At 39.3% G+C, this 20995-nt stretch overlaps 1 protein-coding gene across 1 annotated transcript in view; it reads right to left on the bottom strand.

Moving 5' to 3' along the window:
- Positions 1-20995, bottom strand: part of LOC147308169 (RNA-binding Raly-like protein) — a 58845-nt gene that overhangs the window by 28989 nt on the left and 8861 nt on the right. Inside the window, exon 2 of the mRNA XM_086272294.1 lies at positions 7646-7920. Coding sequence (XP_086128420.1) covers positions 7646-7901 — 256 coding nt within the window. The 5' untranslated portion in view covers positions 7902-7920. The remainder of the gene's footprint in view (positions 1-7645; positions 7921-20995) is intronic.

The following is a 20995-nucleotide window of genomic DNA, read 5'->3' as shown; positions in this document are numbered from 1 at the left end:
AATGAATGATACATGCTGAGGGACAGCATGAGATGTCCCAATTTTGGTCTCAATGCTATTCTCTCAGCACCATCTAGTGTTCATGCAGATGAGAAATTAATAAATGCATCAGCAGAGGCCAACAAACTGCTGCTATTGGAAAGAAAACAGAGGAACCTTTAGACAAAAGTTTAAGCATTAATATATGAATGTCAATGTGGCCTCACAGCAAGAAGGTCCTGAGTCCAGCTGGGGTCTTTCAGTGTGAAAGACCCCAGCAGGTTCTTCCTGTGTCTGCGTGGGTTATGTCTGGGTATTCCAGGATCTTCCTACAGTCCATCTTGTACCAATTGGTGACTCTAAGTGAATGCGAGCGTGAATGATTGTCTGTCTCTCTGTGTTAGCCCTGCAAAAGCCTGCCAACCTGTCCACTGTGCACCCCTATGACAGCTGCAATAGGATACCCCACTCGTGCAACCCTGAACTGGATAAGCAGAAGAACATGAATCAATATAAATATCAAATTAGCAAAAGAAAAACAAACAGGCATCTAATCAATCCTCTGTATTGATTTTATGCCATTATTCTTGTGCGTATAACGACGTTTGTTCTCCTTTGTTATCTTTTTCGTTCCTGTGAAGCCCTTCAAAACGTACTATATAAATTGATTTTAAACTAAAGCAATCTCAAAGAAATGTTTCTCCTTGTGGGGTTATTTTTATTTAAGATGGAGTTTCAGTAAACAAGCCTACAATTAAACTATTACTAGTTAACTACTACAGTGTAACACCTTTCCTGACTCAAACTCACAAGTGCAGAATTTATTATAGGACCATCCGCTCTTCTCAACTAAACGCCAGGATTTCACAGGTTTTACTGTAGTATCTATTTCAACCACAGGGAGGCACTCAAACACTACAAGACTGCTGTCACCCATGAACGCTCTCAAACACTATAAACCTAAGCAAGATGTGATCACACAAACACTGATTATGAAAAATGAATGTGGGAAATATCAGTACATCTGTGTCCAGATTTTATCCACAGAGACATTACAAGAAGGGAAGCTGAGTGAGTAAAAAAAGAAATGAAACCCTCCCCTATGACCAGCAGACATCTTCATCAGGGGCCCAAGAAGCGGTTGCGAGACGAAGACCGCATCAGGGTGATTGAATGTCACTTTTAGTCACATTTAACACTTTAAGTCATTGTATCTGCAATCCAGTCATGTCTGAAGAAATTAAAGCAGGTAAAGCAAGCACGTCAGTATCTCATTGCTATCAAATCTACTCATGCAAGGGGTGCTGTGGTACCTCAGCAGGCTGAGCTGCTCACTGCAGGATATACAGGTTTGATTCTGACCTTGTAACATTCCTGTCACATATCATACCTTCACACAGCTGCATTTTCTGTCATGCTTCAGTGAATATATTTAATTAAAAAAAAAATGTTAAGGAAAATATCAAGCATTAATATCTTAGGCAGGCTGCAGATGCCTGTTCATGTTTAAAAGATAAGGTGTTTAGGGTTAAATTTCTTGGAAGAATAAAGGCAGAAGAGATTACTTCCAAAGTAGGAAGAGACATTACTTTAGGCAACTTACTACTGTGCATTGTTAATATGCTGGATTTAATGTGTGTGTGTGTGTGTGTGTGTGTGTGTGTGTGTGTGTGTGTGTGTGTGTGTGTGTGTGTGTGTGTGTGTGTGTGTGTGTGTGTGTGCGTGCGCGCACAGATGGTCAGACAATCAAGAGCAGCCAGTGGAGCCTCAGTATGGCACACTAAGCAAAGTAGTATTTCACTTTGGCTGCTGTATGAAGCTCAGATGACGTGTTGACCCGAGATCTTCTCTAGACACTCTTTCTGTGTGTTTCTCAGAGAATACAACTGTGTCAGCATGCATAACAATGAGGCGAGCTTCTTTTAGCAGAGCAAAGGGGACATGTGGTTTTGTGCTGACATCACTGTGAATATGTCTGTGTTGTGGCAAAGTGAAACAGAGTGGTGTTTATGACTACGACTGTTTTTCTTGGCACTAACTGGGTCTTATGAATGCAGTGATGAGCAGCATTTATTAGAGATCTTATTATACCCCCAATTTCTGGCCTACATTTAGAGCTAAAATGTTGATTTACACCGGAGTAAAAACTTTGATTGCTACTTAGACGAAGTGATTGATACCATTTTTTTCATGGTACATTTAACACAAAGCTAGAGCCAGCAGAGACAGGAAGATAGGGACACAGGAGGGATAGCTAGTTAAGCTAAAGCCAGCAGCCACTTAATTTGGAAAGAGAATTAAAATGAAGTCAGTGCCAAAAACTCCCATGTTAAAATGCCCAACTTTGCAGCATTAAAAGCACATTTACAGCGTGGTACAAACAGTTTGGTCCTTTATGGATTGTTTAACACATCATAACAACTCTCAGGAGGGTAATTTATTTTTTTTATAACTTATCCACCTGGACACTGAAGGTAGGAGCTTGGCTGGTTTGACAGGCAGATGCCTCAACACCTGGCAGCTGTGGTGGATCATCTAATTAGCAGCCTCGTCTCTGCTAATTAGAGTCACTAAACTAAAACTTTCTACTTTGTCTGCACTGTTGGTGTCTTTTGGAGCGAATTTAGGAAATAATCTGACACTTAATATTGGCTTGCTCTTTGGTGCATCCTTGTGCTTCAGTTTAGGTGAGTGAGATTCTAGTGTTTCATTAGTCGGTTAGTACTAAATAGCGGTTATGCATGTCTATAGATATCTATAGATATCTTGCTAGCTAAGCTCATTAGCATTAACTAATAACTTTACTGCCTTGTACAACTACATGACAACTTCTAGCTAAAAGGAAGCTAACATAAAGACCACATCTATTTTTTAAACACAATCTTTGCTGGAAAACTGTTTAAAACAGTTGATTGGGCGCTGAGCTGAAGCTAGCTGACAGATAGTCTAACTTAGCCATAAAGAGACTGTTCAAAGCTAGAATACTGCTATTTCTAAAATAGACCTATGGTCTTTATGTAGTTTTGTTTTTAGTTTTTTCAAACAAAAATAGAGAGAAAATCAAAAGGAGCAAACCCTGGCTGGTCTGTCTTTATTTTATATTTGTTTCCTAAAGACACAGCTGGTTTGCCTGATAAGCTGACAGCTAGCAAGACATATAAGCAGGGATTTGACATTGGGTTTTCATTACTGAGCTTAAGGGTTCAGCTGACAAATGTCCTGCAAACACATAGGAGACATTGTGATACTTTTTCATATGTTGTCTGATAGTGAATTGATGCTAATCTCTGGTGCCCACCTATCACATTTCACTATACTCTTGACAATTTTTGAGTCTGAACAGCAACTTGAATTAATCATATGCAAACAACTTTGGCTTTTGTGGCATTTCTATTTTAACTATGATGTTAAAAAAAAATCACAGTGCTTACTGTTTTTTCCAGTTTTACTAAATTAAGTATCCCTGAAATGTCTCTAATATTGTCTCTGCCTGAGACAGCTATTCACTTTGAAAAGTAAAGCCTTATAGCAAATGTTAGAAAGGGTTACGTTATCTGAGGAGCTGTCGGTTACCAAATTTAAGTTTTTATATTTTTACCTAACTGTGGTGAGCTCAGGTATTCTTTTAGTTAGTTGGTGGACTGCTTTGACTCTACAGTCCTCAGTTAGCATGTTAAAGTTCCTGACAGCACAATTAGAAAATAACTGGACAAGTGTGGCTCATTTGGAAGTGTTACTAGGAGAAAGTCTCTTCTCTCTAAAAGGAACAAGGCAGCAAGGCTTAGGCTTCCAGAGTCGCATCTGATAAAGACACAAGACTTGTACAAATGAGACCAAAAGTGGAGATGTTTGGCCATAATGCTCAGAGCCAGATTTGGCAAAAAACAAACACATCAGAATAAGCACCTCGTACCAACTGTCACGCACGGTGGTGGAGGGGTGATGATCTTGGCTTGTTTTGTAGTTACAGGACCTGGGTGCCTTACAGACATTGAGTCGACCTGTATACCAAAGTATTATAGAGTCAAATGTGAGGCGAACCCATCTACCAGCTAAACCTTTGCCAGAACGAGGTCATGTAACAGGAAAATGATCCCAAGCACAGCAGCAAATGTAGAACAGAATAGCTGAAAAAGAAAAGTCTAGACCTCAACCTGATTGAAATGCAGCGGTGGGACCTTAAGCTGTGAATAAACGAATGGCCACAAACGCCAATGAACTGAAGCAATGCTGTAAAGAAGAGTGGGCCAAAATTCCTCCACAATGATGTAAGAGACTGATAAAGCCATACAGAAAATGGTTATTTCAAGTTATTGCTGCTAAAGGTGCTTCTACCAGCTATTCAATCATGGGGACTGAATAGAGGTCTCGTTGATGTATAAATGCAAAGTTTGGTACAAACTAAAGGACAAAACCAGAAACTTAGTCTTTAAATTATAATGAACTGATAGATTGGGTAGTTCCAGTTAATCATTTCCAGAGAGGTCTGAGATCTGGAGGGTTCCTCACCATTAGACTTGTACTGATATCTTGGTGAGTACAATAATCATATTATATGAATAATCATCAAAAACACTCGTGTGTGGTGTTTTTTTTTTTTTTGTTTGTTTTTTTAAAGGATACATTTTCATTACTGGCTCAGGCTGATAACTTGAGTGATAGTTTCACTAAAGAGATCAGTCATATAGTTACAATAATACCAGAACAGTTCTCAAGTCACGTAATTATGTGTAATAACTGTTAACCTTGCAATTTTACCACTGCCGCATGTAATTTCATATCCAGAAATGCATGAAACTGGGAAAATATAAGGTGGAATTACAGATGTGACCCTGCAGCACTCTTATTCATATTTAATGAGAGAACAGGGCTTGGGGAGGACTTTTATTCTCTATGGAGGAGGCTGTGAGCCAATCAATAAGTAATATAAGGAAGACTTAGAGGGATCCACAGAATGCCTATGAGGACTGAGGCCTGAATGTATGTACAGTACGAGCTCGCCTTGTGTCCTTCCCGCAGCATCTCCCTTTTTAACTCAGCTGATTAAGTAAAAACGTATTCTGTATCTCAGAAACTTTGCCGAGGCCATACTTCAGTTTATTAAATTATTTCATACTTTTTACAGATCAAATATAAGACTGGCAACCAGATACAGTGCAGAACTTTTGACCATGAATGGTAAAAACCAAATGACAGCTCAAGGTCTTCCGGCATTATTGATTAAAAATAAGAGTTGATCATTTGTAAGCTGTTCAGGCTCCATGAGGTTGAAACATAATTCTAGAAGCCCTTACACGGACCAAATCAATCATATTTTAAATCTTAAATTAAAACTGATTTTGTTTAGGTTTCTAAATAAACATTTATTATTGCTAGTTATTTTATTTAAAAAGGGAAAAAATGATCAAGTCTACTAGTTCATCTCAGAAAATGTAAATATCTGGATGGGTAAGCAGGAACAGATGGATTTATGGATGGAAACTTTCATATATTTTGAATTTATTCAATGTAAAGTGAAATATCAGGTCTTTCCTGTATTTGGCTTATAGATCATGAAAATCAGAACTCAGGCTTCTCAAATTGTGAAAATATCATAAGAACATTTCCTAGTATTCTGTAAAATATGTTCATTTTTCTATTGAGTACTTGGTTGGGAGTCGATGCAGGATGGCATGGAGACAATCAGCTTGTGACACTGCTGAGTTGACACTGAAGCCCAGGTGGTTTTGATAGTAACAGGCCTAGGGAGCTGAATACAGTAATGACATGTCTAGCAAACAATTTGGTAATAGCTGTGGCATTGTGGGCAGGTACTAAGTCCTGGTGGAAAAGGCAATACACATCTTCCGGTAGACGACTATGTTGACTCTGGACTTGATAAAACACAGTGGACAAGCCATTCCAGCAGATTACATGGCACCCCAAATCAACCCAGATTTAGGAAACTTTACACTGGTCTGGATTCTGTGCTCTCCACTACTCCTCCAGACTCTGGGACCTTGATTTCCAAATGAAATGAAAGAATGTACCTTCACCAGAAAAGAGGACTTTGGACTATTGAGCAATATTTCAGTTCTTTTTCTCCTTAGCCCAGACAAGATACTTCTGACACTGTCTCTGGTTCAGGAATAGCTTAATATCATAATAGCCCCTTTTCTGAATACCCCTGTGTGTGGTGGCTCTTGCACTGATACCAGCCTCAGTCCTTGTGAAGTTCTCTTGACAATCCACTGTTGCTTGTCCACCTTTTCCCATCATACTTTTTCCTTCCAGTTAATTTTAATACAGCACTCTGTGAACAGCCATCCTTTTCAGCAATGACCTGCTGTTGCTTACCTCGTTTGCATGAACTTCTATTATTGTTTCCCATGCTTTTCCACCAAGGTTATCCAAATTGACATCATTAAGATCATTTCCTTTAGTAAAAGTATAAATATACTACTATGAAATCGTTCATAACAAGAAAAAGTCTTTCAAAGATATAATGGAAAGACTCAAATTGCTGTACCGTATATGTCGTGTGCAAGTGACCTCTTTAGCATTTTATTGTTATTGATACATTATTGAGCAGTAAATGAGCCCTGCAGCAGGTCAAGTTGGAGCATTTTTCAATAACTATATTGTGTGCATATAACATTATAAGAGTAGTATCAGGATGGATTACTGAATAGGACTGCCAGGCACAGAGCCAGATCACATGGCCTTAGAGATTTCATTTGGCCAGAGCCCTGGTAAGACATGACTGTTAACATCTCTTGTTGGGCAGTCAATCAAACAACAAAGAGACACAAAAACCTCTTAAACAGCCACACTACTAAGAGGCACAGAACAAAAAAGTCACAATACAGATGAAAATGCCAACAGCTTTAAAGAAACACAAAATGTTTGCAGTCAAAGCAACGCGGTAAAAAAAAAAGAAGCACAGAGACAAAGATAAACCACCAGCAGGCTTTCAGTCTGGTTTTGCTGTTGTATAGCACGGATGCGGGCTTTCTGGATGAAAGTGCCCAGAAGTTTATTCTGTCATAATCAGATCTGTCAACAATAGCAGCTTAAGCTCAGAAGTAAATGTATTAAAGTGTATTGAGAGAATGTAGTAGATTGACTGCAAATCCAAACACTTATACAAGTACCTGAAAATTGTACAGTACAGTGTTGGAGTAAATAATCACGTTAATTTCCTGCTCTGAATTTTCAGATCAATCTGACGAAGAAAAGTGGCCATGTAAACTGAAAACTAGAAACTGCTGGTACACCAGCATCCCTGTCCACAGTGCAGCGAGATTTACATGTAGCGGGTGTCAATCAAGAAGGAAGCCCCTGCTCTAAAACCTTCGGCATTCCTCACTTCTGCTAAGAGGACATTAAAGATGTATGTTGTACAATCATTCCACTGTGGAAAAGGTTTAAAAAAAAATAACAATTAAAAGCCCCAAACTATTGTTGATCAGTGTATAAAAATTTCTGACCACAATTGTATGTCCTGACACACAGTGAAACTAGAACCAACTCCGAAGTATTGAAAGTATTTAAGCTGTAAACAAAGTTCTCTCTATTTATACTGCAAGTACTGAATATACTGCTTCAGTTGATCATATGTTCACTGTAGTATATGTGGAGTATAATGGAAAGTTTCACCTGTTCATGGATCAAAATTGTTGCTTACCAAGTGATTGTCCAGCAACGATCCTGGCGTTCTCTCCAGCCACGGCTGCCCGGGCATTCCTCTCGCTGGCGTACTGAACAAAGGCGTAGCCTTTGTGGACAGAACAGCCCACAATCTTGCCGTATTTGGCAAAGATGGCCTCAATGTCAGCCTTGGTTACTACGGCTGTGTTGAGGTTGCCGATGAAAACGCGAGAGTTGAGGGAGCGAGGATCATTCTTGTTGGTCACGTTGCTGGTCTGGGTCTTCCCAGTCATCCTATTCCTGCAGCAATGCCTGCAGGGAGACACAGTTGAACACTGCTCAGGAAGCCAGGAAGGTTAGATTGCAGAGGTTATACATAGAGAGTCAAACAGCGAGCAGCAGTGGGATGTAAACACTGGTCAGATCTGAGAGCATATGTTGTAAATAATTCCTCAGATTTTCTTTGTACAGGCTGAGAAACAAATCCCTCCCTAGTAAAACTGGGGTAAAAAGGCTTGCATGTTATCCTAAAGGCTTTTTGTAGACAAATCTTTAATGATTTTAGATTAGTCATATTCACGTATTTATTTATTTATTTATTTTTAAAACTGCCACTTGTAAAAATTATAATACAGCATGTATTTGGTGTCATCTTTCCCTCCTGAGAAATTTTTATGATTAAACAAATGAGCAAAAGGACTGACAAAGAGGAAGACATTGATAGATAATAATTACAATAAATATCAAGCAAAGTTTAAATCAAACTCCAGGCACCATTGAACATAATTTTACAAAGCCAAACCTTGATTGCTGACATTTTTTTTTCAATCATCTTTCAACTGTTTTCTCAATTAATCATTTAAAACATCAAAAAATAAAATAAGGTAAGAGGGAACTCTTTCCTGGTGTCTATTTTTTTAGTTGATAAAACCCAACAATATTCAGTTTGCTGACATAAAACAAAGAAAAAAACAAGAAAATCTATAATTTAAAAAATGACTGACAGTAACTTTGGATTTACTCCACTGCTTATATATTTTTAAACTAATTGCTTGATTGTGGAAGCAAAAATCAAAAACCCAATGAAAATGAAATACATTTAAAATGTCTGAACAGACTGATTTTGGTTATTTTTGCCTAAACTGCTATTTTAAAATTCTACATTATTTATCTCGAGTATTCAATGAATCACATGGTTACAGCTCATGAGTCATGCTGTTATTATCCTTGTCTAAGTGTTCACTTGTACTTGTGCCTACCTCAGTGAGCATGGAGACTGAGACAGATTGCTGTCTGCAGGAGGGGAGAGGAACTCTGACACGGAGGCGGCTGTGATTCAGGCGTGTGAATCTGATAGATCTCACTATATATGTGAACTGTGTTCCCACATTTGAAAATAGCGTATCACACTGAAGTCACAAGAATCCCCACTCACTGTTTTACCCTTTTCTTTTTTTTTTCCTTTTGAGTCTCTTCTATATGCAGTGCCAGAGGTGGCCTTTATACTCCAACTGAGTATTTCACATTATAATCACTATGTTCATCTTTTTCACAGCGTTTCAAAAAGGAGAAAATGTAGTATTATATATTGTTACCGCTATGGTTGACACATTGTTTCTATATACATGTTCATGTGATAAATAAAGCACACCCTACTTATCAGCACATTAAAAAAGTCCTTAGCAAGTCTTAAAATTAGGTAAATATACCAACATTATTTATTTACATCCATTATTTATTTATTTACCAAAAACTAAGTGCAAATGCAGAAGTATGTTAATGTTCATGACAGTACATTTACCTTGTTTGTAAAGGATGCCATGAGAAAGTGTCTTTTTTTCTAAAAACAGCATGGCAACACAGCTTAGGATCACATTATACATGCCGCTTTGGTTGCTTTGCACATTGCTATTGATGTTGCATTCACTTGAATGATAGGTGTGAGGCCCCAGACATCAGCACTGGTATAAGAGGAGAAATCTAATCTTTTCAAACTTTTGCAATAACTCTCTCTGCATACACTGTGAATTCTGGGCTTGTACTAATATATCATTAAACTGGTGGTTTAAAAAATCAACACGACAAACTGGCTGTATCTCTAGCAACCAACATTCAAGGTGTAGGTAATTGGTGCACAACCGGCCAAAACAAGTTTGAAGCAATGGTGTAAATATGAGTGTGCCAAAATTCCTCCACAGCCATGTGACAGACTGATAAATTCATACAGAAAACAATTACTACATGCTAAAGCAGCTAAAGGTCATTCTACAAACTCAAACAAATAAATGACATGGTGTAACACGTTGTTGTATTTAGATTTTTTTTAACAAGCAAAAACACAGATTTTTTTATTATATCCTGATAAACGCCTGATAAAACCTTAGACTTGAGAGGTGTACTTTCTTTTTTACATGACTGTATATGTACAAACTTGCTTTGTGTAAAGGTACCAACCTCCCAGGTTATCAGCATTAATCTTGTAGTATGTCATTATATTTGCATCATAATATCACAAATGACATTTAACTGCATAACCACTACTTATGCTTAGGTTAAGTACTCTTTGAATGAAAGATTTATTTGAGTGCAGCATGGTATGTGAAAGCATGTGAATATTTTAACCACCAGAAGAAGAATTACTTTCAAACAGAAACCAGGTCAACAGAAATAAAGATAATTTAACTGGACTCCTAACATTAATTTGCATTTAAGCATAAAGCCAATAGGTCATCTAGAATTAATCTTAGGGCAATCCTTCTGTAAACATCAGCAGCACATCATGATCTTTTTACCTCTGTGGAGCCTGCACTGTTTGCTCCTATCATGCCACAGTCCTGGGAGACGAGCATAAAGATGTGCACCACAATAATCGGACACATCCACTTCAAGAGGAAGGAAGAAACTTTCAAGTTGTTTCTTCTTGGAATTCCCAGTTGGTGGTGGTCTTTGTTTGTGAGTGAGAGTGTGTAACCCAGATTTCACAAAGTGTAGACACATTGCCATGCAGGATAAGCTCTCATGAGGCTATAAGGACAGAAGTGAGTCCCAGTGGTTAGCGCTGTTACAGCTACTCACAGAGAGTAGAGAGATTAATTACTAATACTAAGAATTATTTAACTAGATTTAGATATATTTGTTTATATATAGTCATAATCAATTAATTTACAATCTCTGTGGTTTAAGCTTCTTAATTGAGAGGGTGCTCTGGGTTGTTCTTGTGTTATGGAGCTTTAAAAAGTCTCATTAGTAGATTTTATTTCCTGTACTGAATCAAGTTAGCTGTCTTTGTGCTAGGCTAAGCTAATCACCTGCTGGATGAGCGTCTTCTTCTAATTAAACACTAAAGCTAAGAAATCTAAAAAACTCATTTTATAGAATCTAAAATATTTACTGTTTTCTATATAGTACTTGCTAGCTGATGTGCCTCTTACGAATATATTTAATTGCTTGATTTTGCTGCACAGCTGAAATCAAATGACCTGAATATAAAACATATACAAAAAGAGGTGCAGTTACAGTGGGGCAAAAAAGTATTTAGTCAGCCACCGATTGTGCAAGTTCCCCCACTTAAAATGATGACAGAGGTCAATAATTTGCACCAGAGGTACACTTCAACTGTGAGAGACAGAATGTGAAAAAAAAATCCATGAATCCACATGGTAGGATTTGTAAAGAATTTATTCGTAAATCAGGGTGGAAAATAAGTATTTGGTCAATAACAAAAATACAACTCAATACTTCTTAACATAACCTTTGTTGGCAATAACAGAGGTCAAACGTTTACTATAGGTCTTTACCAGGTTTGCACACACAGTAGCTGGTATTTTGGCCCATTCCTCCATGCAGATCTTCTCGAGAGCAGTGATGTTTTGGGGCTGTCGCCGAGCAACACGGACTTTCAACTCCCGCCACAGATTTTCTATGGGGTTGAGGTCTGGAGACTGGCTAGGCCACTCCAGGACTTTCAAATGCTTCTTACGGAGCCACTCCTTTGGCGGTGTGTTTTGGATCATTCTCATGTTGGAAGACCCAGCCTCGTTTCATCTTCAAAGTTCTCACTGATGGAAGGAGGTTTTGGCTCAAAATCTCACGATACATGGCCCCATTCATTCTGTCCTTAACACGGATCAGTCGTCCTGTTCCCTTGGCAGAAAAACAGCCCCATAGCATGATGTTTCCACCCCCATGCTTCACAGTAGGTATGGTGTTCTTGGGATGCAACTCAGTATTCTTCTTCCTCCAAACACGACGAGTTGAGTTTATACCAAAAAGTTCTACTTTGGTTTCATCTGACCACATGACATTCTCCCAATCCTCTGCTGTATCATCCATGTGCTCTCTGGCAAACTTCAGACGGGCCTGGACATGCACTGGCTTCAGCAGCGGAACACGTCTGGCACTGCGGGATTTGATTCCCTGCCGTTGTAGTGTGTTACTGATGGTGACCTTTGTTACTTTGGTCCCAGCTCTCTGCAGGTCATTCACCAGGTCCCCCCGTGTGGTTCTGGGATCTTTGCTCACCGTTCTCATGATCATTTTGACCCCACGGGATGAGATCTTGCGTGGAGCCCCAGATCGAGGGAGATTATCAGTGGTCTTGTATGTCTTCCATTTTCTGATGATTGCTCCCACAGTTGATTTTTTCACACCAAGCTGCTTGCCTATTGTAGATTCACTCTTCCCAGTCTGGTGCAGGTCTACAATACTTTTCCTGGTGTCCTTCGAAAGCTCTTTGGGCTTGGCCATGGCGGAGTTTGGAGTCTGACTGTTTGAGGCTGTGGACAGGTGTCTTTTATACAGATGATGAGTTCAAACAGGTGCCATTCATACAGGTAACGAGTGGGGGACAGAAAAGCTTCTTACAGAAGACGTTACAGGTCTGTGAGAGCCAGAGATTTTCCATGTTTGAGGTGACCAAACACTTATTTTCCACCCTGATTTACGAATAAATTCTTTACAAATCCTACCATGTGAATTCATGGATTTTTTTTTCACATTCTGTCTCTCACAGTTGAAGTGCACCTCTGGTGCAAATTACTGACCTCTGTCATCATTTTAAGTGGGGGAACTTGCACAATCGGTGGCTGACTAAATACTTTTTTGCCCCACTGTATATCCATAGGTATTTTCTCAGAAACATTTTCCCTGCTGGAGGTGGAGTGCAAGCATGTCGAGTGACAGTTACTCTAAACATCTGCACACATCTACACCAACACAGACGCACTGAGTGCAGTCAATCCTCTCTCAGGTTCCCCTTGCGTCACAGCTTCCCCCATCCTCCCCCATCCTCCCCAACCGCTTCTTTACTTCCATCCTTTGCCTCCACCCACATATAATCCACTCTAAATCTCCTCTGCTGCTCTTCAAAAAATCTCCTTTTGCACAACAGAGAAGAGTAGATGAATTAAAACTGGTGCATGTCCCATATTACGGTAGTGCTGTGAGTTTGGAGTTAATTGACTTAATTATCGGTAGTGAGAGAGCAGGAAGCTGACACTCTATCCAATCAAACCTCAAATCCCATTCACCCCGTCTCTACCTTTTGAATGGTATCGCACCCCCAACACCTTACCCAACCTGCGGAGTGACTGATGGATGTGGAGTGCACTGAATGGTCTCTTTGAGGCAAATGTACAGAGGTGAGGCCATTAGATGGAAGATAGTTGATTAAGCAGGAGAATATTTTAAATAGATTTAATAAGAGAAAATGTGATTCAGACAAATGCTGAGCACTGAATGAAAGAGGTGGCATTTGCTTATTAAATACTAGTTAAGCGGTTTAAATGCACAGTGCTGGAAAGACTACAGTAGTTTGTAAATAATTTTTTTAGGTATTATATATTTATTCATTACATACAGTGGAGTGGGACATGCTAAATGGAATCTGCTGTTTCTTACATTTAATTAATGGACACTCAGCATTAACCCTACGATGTAACCTACGCCATAACAGATGCCATAATTGACAAGCAGCTCCCTGGAAAATCGAGCTACACATCATGTCGATGCAGCCTACAACTATTGTGTTTGGCCTGTTCAGTACTGTCAATCCCTCCTGGGTTTCCAGATACTTCTTTCCCACAGTTTTTTCACTTATCAGTGGGAGAAAAATAATCATAGCTTCAATATAAGGATTCCAGGAGGCAGACGGTACGCAAAGGCATGAATAGCCTACTCGTAATGACGTCGGTCAGTTAAGGCAAAAACTGAACAATTATACATATTCTGTCTTAAAACAGAGAATGAGTTTTCAGTGATCACAAGATTAATCACATGTATTAATATGAGACAAAAGAGTCTTACATCTGCACCATCGCTCATTCTTAAAAAAAAAAAACTGCAGTGAGGATTTATTCTTTAAAAAGAATTTTAGCTTTGGAGGTGGGAATGTGGCTTTGGTCCAGAAAATATTCCAGTAAACTACTGGAAGTACAGCCTTGAAATTATAATTAACAGACTTTACAGCATGCATGGTTGTATTGTTTCAGAGTTAATGACATATTTTAGAGGGTACCTTATTATTTTATTATTTTATTTTCATGCAGTTTGAGGAGTCAGTATATGTGTTCATTATTGCTAAAATCCAACTGTTCCAATATACACTGAACTGTTAAAATATACATTAGAACCCAAATGATCCACACTTTATGCCATCCATCCATTTTCTTAGCCACTTATCCAATTCAGAATCGTAGGGAACCTGAAACCTCCACTGGGTAGAAGGTGGGGTACCCAGGGTAGAGCTATGGCCAATTTAGAATGACCAGTTAAGCTAACATGGATGTCTTTGGACTGTAAGAGGGAGCTGGAGTACCCAGAAAGAACAAAACACCAACTTCACACATAAAAGCCTGTAGGCAGGTTCAAACCAGGAACCTTTTGGCAACTGTAACCACCTAACCACCGCACCATCCAAACCATAGATGTCCAAACTTTCATTAGATAATTGCATAGCAAGTGGCTAAGCTTTCCTACCTGAATATTAGAAGCTCACCGGACATCAAGAGTAACTTTGGGTTGAATATATGTTGTTCTCAAACTGCCATCTCTGTGACTAGGGGACATTCCCTCTATAGCTTGAGCCACAGCTGCTCAAACGTTAGCATCTAAGTAAGGTAATGAGCACGAAGACAAATGCCTGCCCAGCATCAGTAGGTTCTTCAAAGCCTGAGGGAACGGCATCGAGCAAAAACAGCTATATAGACCAGAAACGGTTGAAAACAGCAAATTGCTTCTTAAGTGTTTGTATGTCTGTTTCTGAATTTAAAGCCTGGTGCAAAGTTGCTTGTAGACACAAGACATTACCTCGACTAATGGCTTGAAGTTTCTTACAATGTCTGCAAACTTGTCAAACTTCTATTAGCAGCTGACAGCATCAGATGGTCACTGAGCAACCGCTCAAGCGACGCTTTAAATAACCGCAGGCTGCATCTGGTACAAAAATACAACCACAGTCAGTCTAAGCAGAAGCTTTCAGTCGCCACATTTTTCACGTAGAGCATCACTCAGTTATCCTCAATTACATGTTTTTAATGAAAGTGATCACAGGAAAAAGGAGTAACATTATTCCTCTGGTTTTCAAAATGGAAAGAAAGAGACTTCAAAGGCCATTTACAATATTCATGAGGCTCTAAGATCCTCAAAGCCTTTTAAGAAGAAGCATGTGGCATAACTGCTGGCAAATGCTTGGTGGAAACGTCCCAGGCCAGGAAACACGCTCACATCGAATTCAAAGCAGTCTGATAGGCAAGACAGGAGGAGAGAGATGGTGCTGGATTCATCTTGGCATGCTTAACGCTCCTGAAATTAATGCAAAATTACATCTTCGTGCATCACCGGAGCTGTGAATACATCCAAACTCATCACTGGCATGTTTTTCCACACACAGACTTTGTTTTGTCTCTTAAAAGTCTTTCTTATAACACAGAAGTGAGTGTCTGACAGTGATGTTTTCCTTTCCTTTTTTTGTTCAGGGCTTCTACAGCATCCTCCCGTGTTGCAGAGGTTCCAAGTGTAAGTATTTCATGGATCCTCTTTGGTCCTTTCACACTGACTGTCAGGGGCTTCAGAGCCTGAATTCTCCTGAGATAAAGAAGCGAGGAACTGGTGAAAGTAATCATTTTAGCACTTCCTCTCTCCCTGATCTCTCCTCACTGACTCACGCTCCTGTCTGAGGAAGAAAGATGAAAACTTCTCATCCGATATGACAAATACATATGGGATGTGAAAGATGCATTCAGGCCGCACTCACTCCCCACTGTTTGAATGCTGCACTGCAACATTTTATCTTTAGCAAGTTGACAGCGCACAACCAAAAGCGACTAACCTCGACTCTCGTCAACAGAGGAAAGTTTAATTTGCAGACGTCTTCATAGTCTGTCTGAACAGAGCCATCGACACACGTCGGTTCTGCTTTATCAGGAGGCAGGTGTTTTTCAGCTGTGTCTCATGTCTCTTGCTTGTAGTGCCTTTCTGGAAAAACGTGGCTGCTCAAGTGAACAAAATATTGGTTTATAATAAGACACCTTTTCACCTTTTTGCCTCATTTCTTTGATGGACAGCCAAACACATTACAAGGGAAATACTGTGTACTGAAACCTAATTACGCTTTCATACAATCTAAATTTACAAACTGGGCACCAATGCAGCTATGGATTATTTCTTCTCTTTCTACTGTTTAACATGTGTAACGCAAACCATGAGGATCATCATGTAGATTAAAATAGATCAAACAAATGTTAATCAGCCATAAACAACAGGTAGGTTTAAGGTGTTTAAGATAGATTCCACCTGAGCGTATGTTTGATAAAGATGAAGCTGGAGGTTAGCTTAGCCAAGAGGCTAAACAGCAAGAGTAGCATGTCTGGAGAATAGAAGTTCTTCAACCACCTCTAAACCTTTTATCAGGGGACCGGAGGTGTCAAACAGGGGTATTTAACATCATGGGCCACTGAACTCTCCTCTCAGTGTGAAAAACTTTGAATTTACTGCTGTAAAATAAATAAAAAAATGATTGTCAATCGTGAAAAAACAGAAATCTTTTCCAGGCAGGTTCTGGCCCCCAGGCCTTATGTTTGACATCCCTGCCTTATATTAACACTATATACCCTGAATGTTTAATGTGTAATAAGAACAATAAACACTATGGTGATACCAGGTTAATTGACTGTTGTTCCGAATTTAACAGACATGAAGAATGAAGCATTCGTGTATTTTAATTCTTTCTTTGTTTTTTTTTCATGCAGACGCGTAGCACTTTCCATGTTTCTGTTGTGAAGATGTGAGGATTTAACAAAATGTTTCAATAATTTTGCTGAAATCACTCAGTTACTTGGTCTGTGGCTGTCACTCTCAGTCATGGGCCAGTAAAAAAGCTTAATTACAGCAGCAAAACATCTCCAGACAAAAACAGGTTTAATTTTCAAAATTGAAAAACCTTGTTAAAATTGCATGAGGAGTGCATTGAATACAATCTTGTAATGAATTCAACTCAGAAAAACAGAAAAATATTTTGTTGAATATAAACTGATAACACTGTTGTATTTGTGAGTTCAGTATAAAGGTGCAATGAGCCGCTCTGTAACTTATAATAGAAAAACACAACAGATCAAAGTAACAATTGGATGATGATTAAAAACTATTTTAACTACTCATCATGTAGAGTGATGTAGATTAGTGAATGTTATTTATTAGGACTAAACCTAGTATTATGATTTATTAAATGTTATGCTGGAAACGGGCATTAATGATTAGTTTGAATGCAATAAACTAATCACATCTGGTTTGTAATTTCAATGTAATCGCCGCACATGAAAGGAAGTAGCCACTTTCAATCTCAGCAAATGAAACTATCTGAAAACAACTTGACAGCACAGTAAGAGATGTGTTGTTCCAACGGAAAAATTTGTATTCCCCAATCGGTTGCTATAAACTTTATTGGTAGTCCCACATTCATGGAGGCTTGAAAACTATTGGTAACCACCGACTTGTGTGCAAACACTCTACTCGACAAGCAGCAATGAAACTGAAAAACCAGAAATGGAGAATGTCACCTTCAAAGTTGCACCATTTGAAATGTGGTAAGGCTGGGGAATACATTTTCCATAGCAAGCAGAGGTTGCCAGGGGGTCAACAGCTGATTACTAGACCTATATCTCTGAGGCTGTAGGGAGTGAGAATAATATACCTGAAGCTTATTAATCTAATTTATGTCTCCTTTGTTCAAAGACATGCGCATTACAAAGGAATCAGTTTTTATGATACGCCCGTTTTCTCCATTCTTTTGAATCACAGCCAAATGAGAAACTAAATGTGGACAGAAAAACATTTATAAACTATGCTGCTTCCATGTATGAGTTTTTTCCCCGTCCTCTCTTATGTGAGAATATACACAGCATGAGGTGTGAAGATTTATCAAAATGCTGGGGAAAATGCTGTTAAGAATCTCTCAGTGACCCACCAGCTTTTATTGTTACTGGGAGACTTTGGAGCAGGAATAATGACTGCAGCTGATAGGACCGCCGCAATTTTTCATTGTCTGTCACAGTCAAAGAAAGAGATGTCATCACTTTAAATGCACAAATTCCACAAAGGCACAATAATATGCTTAATCAAAAAAAAAATTGCATTAGTGCTAAATTAAATTTAATTGCAGAACATAATGAATTTAACTCAGACAAATGGTGAAAATCAGACAGAAAAAAAGAGCATACCACAGACTTCTGAGCATTAACATAAGGTGACTGTGTAATAACAACACTATGTGGGCACCAGTGCCCTTTTTTAATAACCCTGTCTCACCCTCGTTCATTATTCCATGCTCCCTCTCAGCCATAAATTACTCGGCTAATGCCCCAACAGCAGCAGCTATTGCTGAATCATTCAAAGACCCCAATTAGCAATTAAGGACTTAATGAATAGAGGTCCTTGCTGGGCCGTTTTCCTCCCTGCCCAGAGGAGCCTGGTGGAATCTAATTTCTCCTGCAGGACTTGTACAGTAAATACTGGCTAACAGTGCAAAGGAAATAGAGAATAGCCCATTACTGCACACATATAACCAGAAACCTGCCCTCCAGTTTCGAGCCCTGTTTACTATGTAGCAGGAATTTCAGTTCTGCTGTGGATCTTAACAAGGAAGGATGACTGTCAGGCACTATTCTTATATTTTTTCCCTTCAGTTCACACCCCATTACCTTCTGCATAATACCTGTCTTGAGTTTGAATTGAAGAAGGAGAGGGGAAATGGCAACAAAAGGAGAGAGAAAGAGAGAGGGGGGGTTTAAAAGGAGGTGAGATGGAAGGAGAGAATGAGCGAACTTCAAAAAAGGAAGAAGGGAAAAAGACATTTGCAATGCCAATCATTTTCAAGGAGCTTAGAACTGGGCCTTGGACCGGAATATCAAAGATGGAAAATGCAGGCATACATCATGCGGTTGGTAGGTAGTGCTAGCTTATAAATTATTACTGCGACTCTATCCTTTTATATTACTATCCCATCAGCCTTTTATCGTTTACATATTTTTCATATATTTGATGAATTGACTTTTGAACTGCAAGGCTATGCTTTACTGTGCGAGAGTCCACAAGTATGCGAATATGCAGAGTTTCTCAAAGGAGAATACACTCTATTTTCCATCAGCTTTACCAGCCTCTTTATGGAGTCTCTGTGAAGCATGAAGACTGAGGGCACACGGTCACGTGCCTAAAATGAGCAGTGCCATAATCTGATTTGAGCAACCTATAGCGACGACAGCCGGGAGATAAAGCACAATGTGACCTGTACAGTGAGATGGGATGAAGTCATATCTCTGGAAGACATTTTATCTCGCATCTTACAATAATAGAAGTTCTGATTATCTCTGAAATCGGTGCAATTTAATAACATACCAGAAACGTGATCTGTGAGGTCAGTGTGTGTCTTTCACACTACTCTGTTTTGGGGTGATTTTGATGGTAAAAGCTGCTTACATATAGTCTCACTGATTCCACAGGGACATTGTTTTCAGGCATTTTTGCTTTACTGCATCGCTGTGCACCAATTCATTACATTCAAAGTATTCTTAAAATTTTACTTTCCGTCTTGTTGGGAGTCTACCCTGTTCTCATGAAAACAGAGGATTTCTCCTGCATTACTAATATGTGTATGTGAATGAATGACAGGGGGGGAAAAAAGACTCCACCTGCTGTTGCAGCAGGGGGAGTCCACACAAAGCTCTGCTCGAGGGCATACGAACATATGCCATGCTTTCCCATATCTCTTGGCACGGACATATTTCTCCATTTCCTTAATTCTCCTCTTGTGTGAGTGCCAAATTTAGCTTCCTCTCCAGCAGGCTAAAGTAACTGGGTCACTAGAGCTGTGGGTAATTAGCAGATAACAAAATATGTTTCCGCTTTATGACACCAGAAGGGTGAAGACTGGGGGTTAAAAGGCATATTGAGGTAATAATTTGGGGCAGGAGTTGACACCCAGGGTGAAAGGTCAAACGTGAAAGTCAGAAATGGAGCAAATGAGTCGAAATATGCATGAGGCTGAGGGGGATGCGGATGATGTGGAGGTTCTTTTCCATGAATGTGAAAAACAGCACGACAAAGAGCTGATTATCATTTCATTTTAGGAAGAATTTGCAATTTAAATGAAAAAAAGGCTCTCTTCTGCTGCTAAACGTTACGTTTTCAGTTTATTGTGCACAACAGATTTTGTAAGCAGAGTGACGGCATGGTGAATGCATGCTGTGTCACAAACACTAAATAGTGCTCATTTTAATGCAAATACACATCCACTGTGATGCAAGCAGGAAAGATTCAATTAAAAAAGAACAAAAACATTCGGGCAGGAGCCAGTTTTTCTCTCTTCGTGATCCTTCGCTTTCTGGTTTCTATATTTGTTGACAAAAAAAAAAAATCCCAATCCCAAACAAGAGTCGTGTGGGAAATGCTACATTTGTAAATATTACAGTTCTTATTTTGTGTTGGAGATGAAAATAAGGGGAAGAATGTTAATTAACATCCACCAGCCAATTTTTTTACGTAGACCTGGAAAGACTGTTCTGAGATTTTGGTACATATGGACATGATAGCGTCACACAGCTGCTGCAGATGTGTCAGCTGCACATCCATGATGCAAATCTCCCATCCCTGCACAAAGACGCTCTATTGGATTGAGATCTGGTGACTCTGGAGGTCGTGTGAGTACGGTGAACTCAACATCATGTTTGAGAAACCAGTTTGACAGGATGCGAGCCCTGTCACATTGTGTATTCTTTTACAGGAAGCAACCATTAGAAGATGGGTACACTTTGGTCATATAGGGATGGACATGGTCACTGACAATACTCAGGTAGACTGTGCTGTTTAAATTATGCTCAGTTGCTACTAACGAGCCCAA

Source organism: Aulonocara sp. 'chitande type north' Nkhata Bay, linkage group LG18 (assembly GCF_057382095.1).
Source record: "Aulonocara sp. 'chitande type north' Nkhata Bay isolate Kocher_YH1m ecotype deep benthic linkage group LG18, A_spYH_male_GT1.1, whole genome shotgun sequence".
Taxonomy (NCBI): Eukaryota; Metazoa; Chordata; class Actinopteri; order Cichliformes; family Cichlidae; genus Aulonocara; species Aulonocara sp. 'chitande type north' Nkhata Bay.
Note: the sequence above shows the minus strand (reverse complement) of the source record. Positions and strands in the feature narration are given on the sequence as shown.